Raw genomic sequence first — 18,315 nt, forward strand, 5'->3', positions numbered from 1 at the left:
AGAGCGAAAACAGCCAGAGATAATACGTAACGAATATTGAGTGTGGTTGTGTTCCACTAAAGCTTTATTTACAAAAACAGGCAGCAGGCTGCATTGGGTCTGCAATGTGCAGTTTGCCTAGAATGTTTTTTGTTTTATTTTGTTTTAATTATCCCAAACCCATGTCTTTCTTTTAAAGGGATCTCAAACCTAGTGTTCTCTTCCAAGAACTGGACAAGGACAGAAAACGGGCCCAGCTGATCCTGCAGTACATCCCTCATGTCATTCCTCATAAAAATGTGAGTCGCACCCAGAGCTGGGCTCCTTGTGCATCTTTCTGTTCCACCACCTGGTTCCTGACTTCCCATCCCTGTTACTGCAGTTGGAAATGAATAAATGAGATCATTCATTCAGCAAATGCAAACCATGATTGGGTCTGACTCTGTGTTGGGTATGAAGCTAAGTGCTGGGGGTACAGAGATTGAAGACGGTATTAACTGGCAGCTCTGGTACCAAGTGAGGTGTATGCTACAGGGATGGATGCTGTGGGAGCCCAGGAAGGGGGTCAGGAGCACAGGCAACAGTGGGCAGTGTTAAAAGCCCCCGAGTGAAGGAGAGTGCAGTGCTGTTGGAGAGCCAGACATGCAGTCTGGCTGGAGAGAACATAGGAGGTAGTGAAGGAGCTGAGGAGGTTGTAGGAATTGGAATAAGAAGGGCCTTGTCAGCCCTGGCCGGTTTGGCTCAGCGGTTAGAGCGTCGGCCTGCGGTCCTGAGAGACCCGGGTTCGGTTCCCGCTAAGGGCGCGTACCTCGGTTGCAGTTTGTCCCCGGCCCTGGTCGGTTGTGCGGGTGGCAGCCACTCGATGTGTTCCTTTCGCATTGATGTTTCTCTCTCTCTCTGTGTTCCTCTCTCTCCCTCCCACTCTACCTGAACAAAATAAAAACGGAAAAATGTCCTCAGGTGAGGATAAAAAAAAATAAATAAATAAAAAATAAAAAAAAAAGAAGGGCCTTGTCAACCAAGGAACTTGGATTTTGTCCAAAACCATTGGAGAGTTTTCGGCTTTGGAGGCACCTGGTGAGAGCTATGCTTTCGAAAGGTCTTGTGGGTGTAGTGTGGGGCATGGACTAGAGGCAGAGGTGTTTAGGCAATCTGGCCTGGACTCGGGTGGGGCCACGGTAGTAGAAAAATGATAAAGTCTGGAGATTTTGAAGAAGGTAGTACCTACAGGCCTTGGAGAATGATGACATTCAGTGGAGAAGAAAAGGAGGGATTTGGATGGTGCTCATATTTCTGGCTTGAGCACCTGGGTGCCTGGGGGAGCCTTCCCTGAGGCAGGAACACAGCACCAGCAGGTCTGGGAAGTGCTGGTGAGGTCACCTTTGATCGGGTAGCGTGGGAGGCATCTGTGACTCCTCAAGGCCATTGGACACATGGGTCTCGGGCTCAGGAGAGAGGACTGGGTGGCAGACAGCACCTAAGATTCCTAATTGCATTCATGGCCATGGATGAGGGGCTCAGGTAACCAGATGGAGTGAGAAGATCAGGGAACCAAGGCCAGAGCCCTGCAGGACCTGCCCCTTAACGGGCGAGCAGAGGGACAGAAGGAATCAGGGAGAAAGCCAGCAGAGTGTGGAATCGCAGACCCACGGCACATAAGAGACTCGGGAAGGGTCGGTTACTGTGGCAGGGTGTCCAGGAACTGAGGGAGCATTGCTCACGCCCCGTGCTTGTGGGCACTCCAGAATGTCTGTTGGACACCCTAAATCCCATGCTGCTTCAGAAGAGGCTCTCACAGCTCTAGACATGCCCTTTCTTTCCTTTTTCTTTTTGACCAAATAGATATTTTTAGAAAAGCATTAAGTCACATTTTTATTTTATTTTTTTAATGCCACACATTTTTACAAATTACATCTCACTTTTCAGAGACACTCCTCACTGCTCTCTGATACTGTTTCGACCTTGACGGTAATACTTATGGTCGTCATTCTTCACCCTCCAGCAGTGATTCACAAATGAACAGTCCTGTTTACATTCTTCACTGCACTTAACAGCAGAGCCTCTCAGAAATGAGGGACCTCATGGAGATGACTTAGTTACCCACGCCCGTGCGACAGAGCCCCTTCGGCCGTCTGCCTGACCTTGGCTCGTCGAGAGCACTCAGCTCTGCACAGCAAGCCATTCTGTGGCTGTCTCTCCAGTGATGGAGCATTTGTTCTCGTCACAAGTTGAGTTACTTTTCTGTAACTTCTGCCCTTTGGCCACTGAAGGTGGAATCGCTAATCTTAGATTTGCAGACAACTCTCATTGCCTTCTGAGTCTCCTGTTTTCAGGGGTTAGCAGCCTTCTCCAGCTAATATTCCTCATGAAGTGGTTTTCATCCCTTCTTCTCCTGGGCCTAGTCCAGTTTGGTAGAGTCTGACTTGAAACATAACACCAGCCTGGCCGGTGTAGCTTAGTGGTTGAGCAGAGACCCATGCACCAAGAGGTTGCCAGTTCTATTCCCCATCAGGGCACATGCCCAGGTTGTAGGCCAAATCCCCAGTGGGGGCCATGCAGGAGGCGGCCAATGATGTTCTCTCTCATCTATGTTTCTATCTCTCTTTCCCTCCCCCCCCTCTAAAATTAATAAAGAAAAAAATTTTTTTAAAAAAAACATAACACCGCATCCTGGTCCTGTGTGTCTGTGAATTCAGCCCTGGACCATAGCACTTCATATGTTATAGTCTGGAACCTCCCCTCTGTCTACCTGCAGCTCACGGACAGTGTGCTGGGGTGCCCTGGGTTGCCACAGGATATTTTAAGTTTTATGGGGAGCACAGTGAAGTCTTTTGGACACTATATGAAGTACTAGCTCAAGATCACAGTTTTAGCATTCTTTTCAATAATGTCATATTTGTTAAGCTAGCTTTTAAAAGTGAAATTTAAAAATCTTTTTAGTGTGTGTGTTTTTGTTTTTTTTAATTCTCACCCGAGGACATTTTTCTATTTTTTTGTTCAGATAGAGTGGGAGGGAAAGAGAGGAAGAGAGAGAGAAACATCGATGTGAAAGGGACACATCGAGTGGCTGCCACCCGCACAACCCAGGCAGGGCCGGGGACAAACTGCAACCGAGGTACGTGCCCTTAGCAGGAACTGAACTCAGGTCTCTCGGGACCACAGGCTCTAACCACTGAGCCAAACCAGCCAGGGCTGTATGTGGATTTTTTAAATAAAGCTATTATTTTATTAGCACACAAATACTGACGTTATTAACTACTGAGTACATGGAACTGTTAAGTATTTCTTTTGACTTAGGAGTGTCATGAAAATAATGCTGGGCCGTTAGGGGCGCAGTGAACATGAACATGTGGGAACCGCTGAGAGTAGTTTGCGTGACTTTTGAGTCCAGGCTGTATTCTAATCCTCACCATTTTTTTTTCTTTGGGAATTTTGCTTAAGATTATCAAGTGTTTTTGTCCTTGATTCATAAAAAGCTGTCTTTCCCCTCCCTTGGGAAAATAAGGCCCTCCCCATCCCCTGGCCCATCCTACTCCCTGCAATGGCACCTGCAGGTCTGGGCGATTGTCTGGAGCTTGGTGTGTCAGAGAGGCAAGGACGTTCATGTCGTCTCCCGTCTCGGGCTTCACTGCCTCTGAAAGGCTCTGTGCTGCCTCCCGTTGGTTTTTTCCTGCCGGAGTGCACTGGAGGGTAATAGGACCTCTCCAGTCCTGCTTTCTCTGTCATCTCTTACCACTGTGCTGTATGTCCCTAAACGCTGAACCTCTCCCTGTTCTTGATCTCACTCAAGTGGGTGGCTTGTATTGCCTCTTGCTTTTCTTTGCATCTTTGAAAGCCTTAACTGCCTGCCTCACACACAACACTTCATTCTCTGCACTCTGACGTTGCTGTTACACGTTTATGTGCAGTTCATGTCCTGACAGGACTAAAGACTTCTCTCTCTTGTTTCACCTTAGAAGGCTTAGACACATGGGATGGGCAGCGGCGGTGTGGTGCGGTGTTCTGTGCATGGCTTTAGGTTTGAATCTCGCCTTCCTGCCCCCTGTGCGACCTTGGCGAGGCCGTTTCTTTATCTGGGTAAGGATAGTGATCCTTACTCAGATGCCCTCTGCTGTTGCCGAGGTACCTCTCCATCCCTTGAGAGCTGGTTGCCTCAGCCCTTCCACCCCATGGAAATCCACAGCCCCATCCGGGCTTCCCTTGACTCCTGGAGGCTGGCGTTCTCGTGGTCGCCTTTGCAGCTCTGCTTCTGTGTCGTGTTCCATAAAATGGCACCCCTCGTTCAGGAGATCATGCTAACGATGTGGGGTCACAGGAAGCAGTTGTGCCACGTGGGCCCCCACAAGTTAAATACCTGTTTCTGAACGTCTCCAGTTTCCCCGCCATAGAAGAGGGAGGCAAGGGTGCCCTCCACCCACATCACTGTCCTCCCCCAGCTCTCTCCTGTGCACATGGCCTGGAACCCCAAGAGCATCTGATACGTTCAGAGCACCTAAGTCCTTATTTCTAGTCTCCTGAACCAGCCACAGTGAGCTGCTTCACTGAAAAATGGCACCTCCCCCAAATATATCCTCCTTTTTTAGGAGGCTATTGTCAATTACTTTTTCTGTTACAACCATATTTATGTCATAGTTAATATAAACGATCTGGTGAAATGCACTAGCCTCCCTTTGTGTATAGTTAACTCTTACTACTACTGTTATTCTTATTGTTCTTATTTGTATTTAACAAAGCCTTTGACTTTTGGGGGGACTCCCAGTTTTTAAAAAAACAGCTGCAGTTGGATTTATTGATTCATTCAGCTGATGTTATTTGAATGCTATTATAGCAGTGACTCTCAAACCCAGAATGGGGCAGACAGTCAGTGCTCGCCCCAAACAGCTCACCTGAATCTTGAGAAAGGAGAGAAAAGGTTCTTTTCAAACAATAATTGAGAAATATTACCAGTGGGACCACGGTGTGCTTGAGGGCACAGAGGAGGCAGATAAAAGGTCGGGAACCTTTATTCTATATGGTCATTTAAAAAAAATTCTGACAGTGAGAAAAATGACCTTTGAAATGTTTCTGTTTTTTAAATTTATAATATTGATTTCCTTTAAAGCAGGCCCAGCTACATAAAGCCGCCTCTGTGACTTGTCTTGCTGCCAGGTTTTTATGGCGGATTATTGACTGAACGAGGAAAATGATTTCTCCGCCACTGTTCTTAACTGGACTCCAGCTGCAGCCAGATCACCCTCTCTGGAGCCTCCATTACTTGGCATGACTTCAGCTACATTTCTAATTCCCAAGAGTGTTTTGGGGAATGTTTACTGTTCCTTCAAGTCACTTTTTAACCTATGGAAGCGTCCCATTCTGATTACATCTCATGTATCTTAAGTGTCACTAATTTTGTACAGTGTGCTGTAGGGAATCGTCCGTTGTTGACCCTGTTTCTGGTCTTGCCTTTGCTCGTTTCAGAGAGTTCTCCTGTTCCGAAACATGGTGACCAAGGAGAAGGAGAAACTGGGGCTTGTGGAAACCAGCTCCGCCTCCCCGCATGTCACTCACATCACTATCCGGCGGTCCCGGATGTTGGAGGTGAGGAGCCCACACAAAGTGTACACTGTGTTTGGCTCCACGGTTGGAGCATCAGCCCGTGGACCAAAGAGTCACTGGTTCAGTTCCAGTCAAGGGCACCTACCTCAGTTGTGGTTCAGTCCCCGGCCCTGGTCGGGGTCATGCAGGAGGCAGCCAGTCAATATGTCTCTCTCACATCGATGTTTCCCTCTTCCCCATCTCTCTCTCTCCCCCTCCTCCCTCCCCCCCACTTTCTCCCTTTCTTTCTCTCCCTCCCTCCCTTCCATTGTATCTGAAGATAAATGGAAAAATACCTTCGGGTGAGGATTAAAAGAAGAAGAAGGAGAGACATGCACTGTGAAATGTGGGCGTTGTAGTGGATGAACTATTGCCTCTGAACTGTTCTTTCACTCCTTGATCTAATGACACCGAAATCAGGGCTCTGGGAGCAGGAAAGTGGCCATTTGTCTTGTTTGCTGCTTTGAGAGCTGCTTGATTAAACATGTCCTCAGTGCTGGGGACCTGACAGGGGAATACTTCTTTCCCTTTTCACCAGGAGAGCCCCTGGGCTAGAGCATCAAACACTTGACGCCTCTTTAAATGAGGACAGGAAGTGCAATGTGCAGATATTCTCATGTCTGTGCAAACTCCATTTGTCCCGGGAGGCGCTCTGCCCAGACTCCCAGCTGGGAATGAGGGGTGTAGGTGTTAAGTTGACTGAGCCATACTGGGAAATGCATTTATCACAGAGCGAGTTCTTTGTAGACATAAACTTGTGAGATGCAAGGGAAGTGGCCTGCTGTAGCCAAAGCCACCGCCCAGGGTTACCATGCTGTGGTGACTTCATGTGAATTAGAAACAGGTGCCTGTCCTCTGAATATTTGACCTCTTTGTGTCAGAAACTTGTCATCATATATTGATTTTGTTGGAACTAAACCGCCTGCCAGAACATCGTCATAGTAAATGCGTGTCCCTGCGATGTCTGCCGTGTGCGTGCCACACCCTCCCCCGGGGCTGTCAGGTACAGCCTGCCTGCACGCTGGTCCTGCCAGCCGTGGAATTGGTGGTTGAGCCCCAAGGACTTGTGCCCAGGAGAGGCTTGGTCTGATTTATTTGCCCTTCTTGCTCCTTAGACCTTTTATCACACTCCGGCCACAGTTCTTCGTTAGAAGGTTGTGCAATGTAAGAGTCGTGGGACCCCAGGACAGCACGTGGCCATATAGCCAGCAGATGACGATGACTGCAGCCTTTCGTCCTGCATGTTTTCATTTTCTCCCGTGGGGTGTTTATGGTCTTTCCTGGAAAGGTAGTTTTAGTTCCCCTGACCACTGGTGATCGACAGTGAAGTCTGCCTGGCAAAGGCAGCCGGTGATAAACAGATACAATTTTTGACATTGTTAAAAGCAGGGATGAGAAGGGGAAGTGCCCACAGGGATCCTGCAGGTCATGGGAATAGGTCAAGCTGGCTAGCATGTCTTGCAGGACAAATGGAACTATTCTTCACTGTCCAGCCCCAGGTCTATAACTCTCCTTAGAAGAAACAACCCCACAGATGAGTGGATAAATGACAACTGACGTCCAGCCTCAGAGTGGGCAGGTGGAAGACATGTGCCCCCCTGGAATGCTCATCTCCACCTGATGGGCTCCAAGGTGCTCTCATTTTTTAAGAGAAGGCCAAAATTCAGGGTTTTGCTTTGTTTTTAATCCTCACCCGAGGATATTTTTCTGTTTATCTTCAGATAGAGTGGGAGGGAGGGAGAGACAGAAATATTGACATGAGAGGGACACATTGCCTGGTTGCCACCCGTAAAACCTCGACCAGGGCTGGGGACGCACCACAACCAAGGTACATGTCCTTGACCGGAATTGAACCTGCAGACTCTGGTCCGCGGGCCGTTGCTCTAACCATTGAGCAAAACCGGCCAGGGCTAAAATTCAGGGTTTTGTGTGAAATCCCCAGATCTTTTATGTTGGGAACTAATGAAATTTTATAAAGTACCTAGAAGGTCAGATAACACCTGTCTTCCAACTAGATTCAACCAGTGGGCCATTGGCAACCTCTGCATTGACTCAAAGAAGAAACAGCCCAGTTGATTTATAGAAACTCACTTCTCCAGCATTTTCTTCAGATCATCTCTGCTATCAAAGTTCTCAGTCTCACCACCCATCAAACTCCCTCCAATGTGACCAGCACCCATAGGAAGTCTAGAGTGGTAGAGACTGATGTCTCCTGAGAGTGATAGTCCCCAACTCCCTTCTCAAGTGTCATTGCTTATGAAAAAGTCACTTGACATCCTGGTTACTCGAACCTGCTTTTTAAAATGCACCACTCGCCCCGGCCAGTTTGGTTCAGTGGTTAGAGCATCAGCCCATAGACCAATGAGTCGCAGGTTCAATTCTAGTCAAGGACACATACCTAGGTTGCAGTTCATCCCCAGCCCTGGTAGGGGTCATGCAGGAGGCAACCAGCCAATGTGGCTTTCTCACATCGATGTTTCTTTCTCTTCCCCTCCCCTCCCCCGTCATTCTATCTGAAGATAAATAGGAAAATATCCTCCAGTGAGGATTTAAAAAAATAAATAAAAAATAAAATGCACCACTCACGGATGTCAAAGGAGGGATGTCTCTTAGGTTTTAGGCAAAGTCTGTTTTCCTCTTTATGTCCCATTAGAAATATCTTGCCGTGAAATTGATCACTGGAGTTCTATTGAATCAGGAGGGGAAGAGTGTCATTTGTTCATTTAGCAGTGTTAAGATCTGGTAGTTTGAGTATTAGAACATGAAAGCCCCGTGGCCTTTGCCTGATTTGGACACAGGGGGGCATCAAAAAGTTGATATTAGACTCATGGTATCCAAGGCTTTTTTTTCTGTTTCCTTTTCTGTGGTTTGTATTGAAGGCGGTCCTTCTGTATTAGGTGTCCAGGTGTTAGTCCTACACGAAGACATCCCCTCACAGAGGGCGAACTGGGGCTGGGACTTCAGCATTGCAGAACTGGGAGGAACTTGGGACATACGTGTGCTCAACCCTTTCCCCTCGCCCGGTCAGAGGCAGAACTGAGGCCAGAGAAATTCAGATTTCTCAGTCAGGGTCACTTGATGTCAGGCCTCGAAGGCCTTGGGGAACAGAGCCAGTTCTCCCGCCCCCGGTCAGGGTTCTGCCTTTGCTCACGGAGATGCAGCAGGAAAGAGGAGTGAGTGCTGGACTTCTACTCCCCTTCCCAAGGGGCCAATTCTAACCCTCATAGCGACACCAGAGCCCGCCGTGCAGTGGGGTGCAACAGGAAGCACGTCAGGAGGCGGGCGGCAGATCCCTCTACTGCTTGTCAGAGAGAAGGCTAATGTGGGGCTGAGGAAGCCAGATGGAAATTTGAGTCCAGCAAACAGTCCTTGGACACCTGCCACGTGCTTGTCCACGTGCGAAGTGCTTTCACATGCACCTTCTCATTGAACCCGCATAGTCCAGACACCTGCCAATGTGTGTGAAGGTCAGGGAGGCGTCATTTTAAAGCAGAAGGGAGGAAGTCCTTCAGGCAAACAGGAATACGTTTGTATTCTCCATCGGTCCCCAATTCAGCGCCAAGGTAATTGTCTTAAATTTAGGCAGAATGGTTTTGGAGCTGCAGCAGCTGCATGGTGACTTCTGTTTATCCCTTCTTTTCATCTAACGTAATGGTTCTCAAACTTCATATGCAAAAAAATATTCTTCAGGATGGCGCACTCAAAATCATGTTCCTGTTCCTTCAGATGACTTAAGGGACTTCAGAGGTCATTTTTCCATGCTCACCGACTTGGGAGCCTAACTCTGAGTACGACGGGAGCCACCACAGGATAGTCTGTGGATCACGAGGCGAGCACGAAGGAAACGTGATGGGCGGGAAGGCAGCAAGGGTTCCCCAAAACAGATCTTGCCAAACTGGCCCCGTTCGCTTTGTGACCAGGGGCCAGAGTGACAGATGAGTGGATGTCATGGAGACGACGTCTCTAATGCCAGCAGACGTCTGAGCACACGGAGAGGGAGAAGGGTGGGCCGCCTCGGGAGGCCGTTGTGGCTGATGTGCTGCTTATGTGATGGTATTTGAAGACATAGGTGCCCTGGTGAACGGGCCTCATGCTGGGTCCTGTCCTGTTCAGCCTGTTTTATAATCACTGAAATGAAAACCGAAGCAGCTTGCTTATCAGCATCCACATGCAGGGGTATGTACATTAGATGACAGAATCAGGAGCCAGGAAGACCTCAACAGATTGTAAGCCAGAGACAAACTAGACAAGACGATTTAGCAGGAAAATCCTGAAGTGTGTCCGAGAGTTCTGGGAAGGGGAGCTGTGCTGACAGGCTGCGTCTTGCGGGAGCCGGTTATAAACCAGAGGCGTGCTAAGGCTGCTCCCCTCCGCTCCTGCCCTTATGCAAGACCATTCTCACTCCTGCACCCCGTCTCCCTGCTCTCTGCCTGTCCCCTGCCATCCGCCATCCATCTGCTCTGCTGCCAACAGAAGGATCTTTCCAAGACAGCCAGCCAGCCATGCTCTCCTTGCATAAACTTCTGTGGCTCCTCATTGCCCTTGGGGTATAATTTAAATTCCTCAGCATGACTCACAAGGCCTTTCATGATCTGGGAAGAGGTACCCAGAGTTGAGGGTGGAGGTTATTTTTATTTTTCATCTTCTAGCTATCTGTAAGTTTGATTGATTGATTTTTACCATGAGCTAAAAGATACTCATAGCATTAAAATAGAGAGGGTGAGATCTTGTCCAGGTTTCTCTCATCCCTTGTTTGATGGCTGAGAGCTTATCATGACTCATTTTGTCTAATTTCCTGTCTCACTGCCCTGCATCCTCTCAAGGAAAGCCTCCCCTTGCTGAAGAGGGGTAAGGTCACATCCCCCAAAAGGAATTTTCCTTTTAACAAACTCTCATTTAAAAACAAGTGAGGTGCTGGCCAGTGTTGCTCAGTGGTTAGAGTGTCAGCCTGTGGACCAAGGGATCGTGGGTTCAATTCCAGTCAAGGGCATGTACCTGGGTTGCAGGTTCAATCCCCGGTCCTGGTCGGGGTTGTGCAGGAGGCAACCAATCAATGTGTCTCTCTCACATCGATGTTTCTCTCTCTCTCTCTCTCTCCTTCCCCCGTCCCCACACCTGCTACTCTCTATAAAAATTTTTAAAAATCAATGGAAAAATATACTCGGGTGAGGATTAACAAAAAATTCAAAGTTAAAAGCGGGTGAAAACTGCTCTTCTCCTGCGCCCATGCGCCCTGGCTCAGACATTCATTGCACTGGGGAAGCTTTGCACGGGCAGAGGCAGCCCTGCGGGGGGAGCCCTGAGTTGTGCAGCCGGCCTTGGGTTCCTAACGGGCTGCACTTCTGCCCTTGGCAGGATGGCTACGAGCAGCTCCGGCAGCTCTCCCAGCACGCCATGAAGGGCGTGATCCGCGTGAAGTTTGTCAATGACCTCGGGGTGGACGAGGCGGGGATTGATCAGGACGGTGTTTTCAAGGAGTTCTTGGAAGAGATCATCAAGAGGGTATTTGACCCGGCACTCAACCTGTTCAAGGTATTTAAGGGGAACGAGAGTGGGATTGACAACAGCCAAATTCAAGGTGACAAATGAGAAGTGAAAGACGGCTTGCTTGTTACGAGGCTTTTAACCTCTCTGCCTCTGTCCATCTTTTTGCCTTGCAGACAACCAGTGGGGATGAGAGACTCTACCCTTCGCCCACATCTTACATTCATGAGAATTACCTGCAGCTCTTTGAGTTTGTGGGCAAAATGCTGGGGAAGGCCGTGTATGAGGTAGGCATGTTAAGGAGCATTGAACTGGAAAGCAAAGTAAAACGTGAGAAGTACCATGGGCTTTGTCTGCATTTATGGGATCAGACCTAGCCATGTAAACTGCCTGTCAGTAGGCTGCAGTCAAGGAAGAAAGGACAGGAACCTCCTCCAGAAGGAAGTCAAGCTGCAGCCTGAGCTTGTCTGTGGCCAGTCTTCGTGCCCTTCCCTGTGGGCTCCAGAGCAGCAGGAGACCTGCCCCGGGCTCAGGCAGCAAGGCAGTGAGCCACCCGAGCACCCCTCCTCTCAACATGCTGTCAGAGGCCTAGAGAAGCCAGGATGCCTTCCAGAGGCAAAGAGTCAGAGCTGGGGGAAAGAGGCCGTGTGGGGTGAACATCCTTTGACTTAGCTAATCCATCATCCTCTCCGTGTAAACAGCCTCTGTCCACAGCCTCAGCCCCTGGCTATGATGACGGCAGGTGCCCCATCTGAGTCCCTGCCCAAACACACTCCAGTCCTCCCGCTCTGGACTGGTTGGGTAGCCCGGGCTCATTTTCTATGCTTGTTTTTATATCTTCAAAATGGAGACAGTTTTCTCAGTTGATTCCCATTAAATAAGAAAAATCCCACGAGGACCTGCCTGGGCATATGTCATGCTTTTCCTTTAAATGTGGAGCTGTGCTGAGACCCAGCGGTGTCAAGGCCAGCTGAAAAGCGTGACTTCCTGGCTGTTGCAAATGTCCTCCCCTATTTCCTGGGCCTCGTCTCCGTTTCCCCCTCTCCAACAACAGTAGCAATGACACAGATTAAAGAAATTAGGACATCCTGGCCCCACGAGGAGCAGCACGCATTAACTCAGGAGGTCCTCTGGGACAGGCCATCATTGCGCTTCATTGACTCTCCCCTCTAAGTCTCCCGTCCACACACCTCTCCACCCTCTCAGCCACTGCCCAGGTACCCTCTGCGGCAGCCCTCCCTGGTCATACAGATGTGCCACTTCGCTGCTCAGAACCCTCCTGCTGCCCTCAGGATAGAATCTAGACTCCAGGAGGCTTATGGGCCCTTTCTGATCTGGCCCCTCCTGCCTGCCTGTCTGATCTTATCACTCACCTCCCTGCTGTCTCACACTGTGCTGTAACCAGACAGACCTGTGTTCTGTCCCTGGAACATGCCTGTGGGCCTTGCACTAAGGCCTGTGCTCCTTTAGGTCTGGCTTAGATGTCTCTTCCTCCTGGAAATTTCCCCTGCCCTGCCTCTAGGTGAGAGCTTGTCCGCCGTGCTCCCCCACACCCTGCTCCTTTAATTCCTGCAGCTGCAAGGCTGCGCTGTTGCCCATTTGCAGATGGAAAACCGAGACCCCATGGCCTGGCAGCAGCAGAGCTAGGGTTTGACCCCTGAGCTGTGTAGCTCCAGAGTCTATGTCCTTTTTTTTTTTTTTTTTTTCTTAATCCTCACCCGAGGACATTTTTGTATTTATCTTCAGATAGAGCAGGGAGGAGAGAAGGAGGAAGAGAGAGAGAAACATCAATGGAGAGAGACACATTGACTGGTTGCCACCCACACGACCCCAACTGGGGCTGGGGACAAACCTCAACCGAGGTACATGCCCTTAGTGGGATCCGAACCTGGGACTCAGGTCCATGGGCCGACGCTCTAAATGCTGAGCCAAACCCGCCAGGGCGAGCTTATGTCCTTTACCACCATACTGTAATGTCCCCAAGATATACTGAGTTGTGTTAAGTGATGAGGGGTATTGTCCAGATTGACAATGTAGGAAGTGCCTACAGGGGCTGTTGGCACCCTCTGCCGCCTGAGCTGCCTGATGAGATTATTGGGGGTGAGTCCTGGACAGACGGCGGAGGGCAGGCTCTGTCTCCTCTCTCCCAGGGAATCGTGGTGGACGTGCCCTTCGCGTCCTTCTTCCTGAGCCAGCTGCTCGGGCACCACCACAGTGTCTTCTACAGCTCAGTGGACGAACTGCCTTCCCTGGACTCCGAGTTCTATAAAAACCTCACCTCCATTAAGGTCAGTGTGGAAAGGCGGGAGGGCTTAGCTGGACGCGAGCGTGAAGGCACAGAAGTGAAGCCCCGCGGGTGTGGTGTGCTGGCAGGAGGTTTCCTGCCGTGGGAAAGACACCCACTCTGTCGCCACTGCCGCCCCCATGCCCTCTGGGAGCTGCCTCTCAGGACGGGTGCTCACCGCCTCCTTCCTCGAGGGGATGCGTGGCCTTCTCCTTGGCTTCAAGCTGTTCAGCAGCCACAGCAGTTTCTGTCCAAGTAGACCTTGTGGCAGGAGTGTTCAGTTCTTCAAGGATGTGGCCCCCTGGGTCCCAACACTCCCCTTCTCTGTTGTGTTAGCGCTACGATGGGGACATCGCCGACCTGGGCCTGACGCTTTCATACGATGAGGACGTCATGGGTCAGGTAGGTCGGCTTCTGTGGCTGCGCGCTTCCTCTCGCTCTGTGGGTTCCTGAGGCCAGCCCTCCTCTTGGTGCCCTCCCCGAGCGGTCCACAAGCGACGCTCTGTGTGTCGGGCCTCTTTCCTGCGTCCGTCTGTGCCTGTTCCCCTGGGCCTGCCTTGCCAGGAGGGAGGGCATCACTCCTTCATTCCCAGCTGACCTGGCCTGTGCCTGCTCCACCCTCCCTGTGCTGAGGTCCCTCGCTTTGCTGAGGTCGCACTCCCTGATGGGAGCCGTAACTCCCTGTTTGTAACAGCTTCTTGTTACCGTGGTGAGGACTAGCTGTCATGCAGAAGGATTGTGACTTAGACGGGGGAAGGCACTGAGAAGTGCCTCTAACGGTCCTGTCCCTGTTCCAACTCATCACAGAGCAGAGCAGAAGGGAAAGACCCTTGGAGTCGTGGCAGCAGTTTCCTCCCCGAGTTCTCCCTTTTCTCCGAGTTCTCGGCTTTTCTCAGAAGTGCCGTCCGTCCCTGCACGAGCCTCCGTGCGCACATGGTCTGGGGCCTGCTCTGGAGAAGCCACGCCGTGGCTGAGGAGTGCAGGGCTGGCCTCACGGAGCCCTGCCCGTTGCCTCGGAGAGGTCCCTCGGTCTCCCCAAGCCGCAGTTCCCTTATCGCAAAAACTACCACTCGCTGCATGTGAACCCTTCCTGGGACCAGTGTCACCGGCTGCCCTGTAAATGCCCGCGTGCCCTACCTACCCTCCTGAAGAGACACCAAGCCTGAGGGAAAGAAACCTGGCCTAGTTACGTTAACCTCAGCTTGCCCAGCACGCGTGCTCACGGGACTCCTTCCGGGAGAGGAGGAGCCTCAGAAGCACAGCTCCAGGCAAGGTTCCCTGGGACCTGCTACAGGAAATGCCAGGCTGGGCAACTGCTGAGGGCCTTTCCGCTCTGAGATCCTCTAGTGCGCCCGAAGATGTGCACAGCATTGGCACTAGAGGTCACTGTTTTTCAAGCTTTTCACATCTTTAGAATTATAGTAATAGCGTTTCTATTAATGTTATCTTTAAAACGATGCACTCTCTGATATTTTAGGTGACCCGCAGGTGTTCTTGGATTTGAGGAAAGCAGTAGATTCTATAGCATTTTCAAATCTTGAATCAGATCTTGAGCCTTCCTCCTGACATTGTTCATTTTCTCTCCTGACTATAAAAATAGTGCAAACTCCTAACCAAATATCAGCTATAACCTGAGCGTACAGATGAAAAGGAAAACCGCCCATAACGCTGATGCCTGGAGAGTGCACTGTTAGTAGGTGGCTGTCTCCTTCCAGGTTTTCCTTCCTGACGCACACACAATTTTTTCTGCAGAAACAAAACCATGCTGTGCATGCTCCCCCCACCCCATCTTTTCAATAATATACATTTTCTTCGTTTTCTTAAAATCCTCACCCAAGGATATGTTTTTTCATTGATACTAGAGAGAGAGGAACATCGACACGTGAGAGAAACGTCGATTGGTTGCATTCTGTGCACAGGATGACGCTCCAACCAGCCAAGCCACACCAGCCGGGGCCTGTCGTAGTTTGTAATAGCTGTACAGTGCTCCCGGGTATGAGTGTGCCAGCATTTATGTAACCATCCTACTGTGCTCCTGATGCTAACATGTTCTCCACGACACCCCAAAGCCTTAATACAAATGTTTGAACAAGGCTCAGATGAGAAGAAACCTTTCATGCTGATCCTGCAGGGTCTGCCTGCTGATATGTAAGCCCAGGCTTTTTGTGAAAATGATTGTTCCCAAACATGTCCCATCTTAATTCTGTCATCATTACTGACGTTGGCGCCAGGCCCTGTCATCTACAGGAAACTTTATTCCCCCGTTAGAATTCTCTCGAGTAATTATTCCCCGTCTTCTCCCCCAGCTTGTTTGCCATGAACTGATTCCTGGAGGGAAGACCATTCCTGTTACAAATGAAAATAAGTGAGTCTATAGCAATTTGATTTTTAAGGTCACCACTTGAAAAGACTTCATTCTGGCTCTCCGGGCTTACTTTGAGAATTTATTAAGATTGATTGAAGTAGAAAGAGGCCATAAATATTATAATGGAATTTACTGGTTACAGTTCATAGGCCAAAATCATATTAAATTCGATTTGCAAAATAAGAATTGACAATTTATTTTTTGCAGTGGCACTTCTAAGGTCAGAGGCACCCAGGCCGCAGTATTCCTGGGATTTAATGATGGCTCTAGATGCAGACAGATGGCTTGTGAGCCCCTCGGGCACGCAGGCCTGAACCCAGAGGGCACTGAGGCAGAAACACCTCGGAGAGGCAGACGGTTTGGAATGATGGCATGTGGCAGTTGTATAAAACACCGTTCTCGAGAACACACAGTGACGAATTCAAATGCTGCAGACAGGTCCTTAGACGTGGGAGATTCTGAGGCCCAGCGGCTACTGTCACAGATAACAGGCTTTAGGAACCTGTCATAAATGTCAACCTCTTTGGTCCCTAAAAGCAAAAGCCCTCAGTGTGCTGTCTCTACCAACCCTATTTTCGCCTAATTAAAATAGCAGAACATGACATGAGGAGTAGGTATTGGCCCTTTGTCAGTCTGTTTGCCACCAGGCTGGCTGAGCATCTGAACTATAACCTGAGTGTCGCTCTCCTCAACGACAAGTGAGAGCCCAGTCCCACCCGGCGAGCCATCTGAACCAGATGCACGTTACAGCCATGTTCCTGTGTCCTGTCTTTTGGGTTGGATGGTTGGTCAGTCTCAGGCTTGGGAGCTTTTCTTCAGGCTGTCTGTCTGAATAGCCAGAACAGACCCAGTTCTCATCGGGACTGAAATACACCAGTTTGACTCTTGACTCTGGGGCGTTTTTTGACAATTGAGAAAGATCAGAGAGCCTGGTTGGGAGGAACTGCCTGGAGGAACTGCCTGGAGGCGTCAGAGCCCATGGGTCCTGTTCCTGCTGCCTCGGGCCCCCACCATCCCTTCAGAGGGCTTCACGTGAGAACGTGTGTCGTGTCGAATGCCTTCCAGGATGTCTGGCTCAAAGGAGGGCCTTAGTAAATGACAGCGGTCATTGTCACCATCATCGAATACGTGACACGTCACATACAGCCAGCCACCCTCAGATTGGCATGTGGGTTTTTTTGCCAGACACGATGGCACAGGAGTTATGGTGGCAGTTGCCTACATAACAGCCAGAGGAAGGGGGACAGTTGAGGGAGCTTCTTGCTCTACTGGAAACCTCCTACATAGAAGGTTTTTCACAAACCCCTACGTTCTCTGTGTAAATCCTCAGTGTAAGAGCAGGTTACTCAGTTCTGCAGACTATCCGAAAAGGCCTGGCAATGCTGTTTCTCTCTCCTTCAGGGTGATGATTTGATCTTGCACGTCCTAGGTGTTCAGTGGGGAAGTCCCTCTTTTCTCTGGTAAAATGGAACAGTATTCATAACTGGCTTCCAAGACTATAGGAAAGGATTAACAGTAAAAATAAAGTCATATTGAAGTGCGTTCATGTGTGTTGGCTACTGGGTAATTTTTTTAAATAGGGATATTTTCAAGGTCAGTAATTCAGATCTGAGTGCTGTGGGATAAGAGATTTACTTGGACTGAACTAAGTTGGAATGTTGAGAGTTGTACCTGGTCTGGGCTCGGGTTCTTTCATCTCTGAGTAAGTGATTTCCCGAGAAATCAGCAGTGCTTGCAAGCCTGTTGGAATGTACTTAAACTGTTCCACAGAATTTCAGTATACTATACAGTTATACGTGTTTATAAAAACAGACCCAGAAGACCATCTGCCTAGAACCATTGTTAGTAACAGCTGATTTGATTAGAACTTTCTACGGGCTTCCTTTTTCATGGCCTCTCTCTTGGTCCAGATTAGCAAGGTTGGATTGAAGTTTCAACATGCGGCTATTTTTCTATGCTTTAAAGCTTACTGGAGGACTGAATGATATCTTAATTGATATATTTCCAAAAGGATGGAATTAAATACAACTCTGGAAAATACTCTTTGTGCCAAGAAGGGTCCTCTCCTTACCTGGAGAATGCCTTGCTTTGATTCTTGACACGCTGGGGTATTATCCGGACTCATGATCCACTGCTGTTGTTGTTGTTGTTGTTGTGTGTTTGTTTTGTTTTTGGAGGAGTGAATGAGGTAATGTCCTTGAACATTTAACACCTTCATAGTGGCACACAGTGTACCGTTCAGGAGAGCTATCATCATCATCATCTCCGTTGTTCTGGTGAAATGTTCTGGTACTATTTGTGTTTTTATAAAATGGAACAGAAATGACTGAACTCATCTTCCAGCCCATTGGGAACAGCCTGCCCTTTCCTGTTAATTTTCATTGTTTTCTTTTGTTGGCAACAGAATTAGCTACATTCATCTGATGGCACATTTTCGAATGCACACTCAAATAAAAAACCAGACAGCTGCCCTCATTAGCGGATTCCGTTCTATCATCAAACCCGAGTGGATCCGGATGTTCTCAACCCCTGAGCTGCAGCGTCTCATCTCCGGTGACAATGCTGAGATTGATCTGGAAGATTTAAAGTAAGGAGTGAGTGAGAGGGCGAGGGGGAAATGCTTGGGCCT

At 49.3% G+C, this 18,315-nt stretch overlaps 1 protein-coding gene across 2 annotated transcripts in view; it reads left to right on the top strand.

Annotated features, from left to right (window-relative positions):
• The window catches only part of UBE3B (ubiquitin protein ligase E3B), a 51,793-nt gene that overhangs the window by 27,185 nt on the left and 6,293 nt on the right, over positions 1–18,315 (top strand). Inside the window, exons 18-25 of one of the 2 annotated variants that reach the window (XM_036276394.1) lie at positions 179–278; positions 5,437–5,556; positions 10,909–11,085; positions 11,214–11,324; positions 13,188–13,325; positions 13,658–13,723; positions 15,628–15,686; positions 18,091–18,273. In XM_036276394.1, the coding sequence (XP_036132287.1) occupies positions 179–278; positions 5,437–5,556; positions 10,909–11,085; positions 11,214–11,324; positions 13,188–13,325; positions 13,658–13,723; positions 15,628–15,686; positions 18,091–18,273 (954 nt within the window). Of the gene's footprint in view, positions 1–178; positions 279–5,436; positions 5,557–10,908; positions 11,086–11,213; positions 11,325–13,187; positions 13,326–13,657; positions 13,724–15,627; positions 15,687–18,090; positions 18,281–18,315 lie in introns of both variants that reach the window. The other variant, XM_036276395.1, reaches the window with a different exon arrangement.

Source organism: Molossus molossus, unplaced genomic scaffold (assembly GCF_014108415.1).
Source record: "Molossus molossus isolate mMolMol1 unplaced genomic scaffold, mMolMol1.p scaffold_m16_p_22, whole genome shotgun sequence".
Taxonomy (NCBI): domain Eukaryota; kingdom Metazoa; phylum Chordata; class Mammalia; order Chiroptera; family Molossidae; genus Molossus; species Molossus molossus.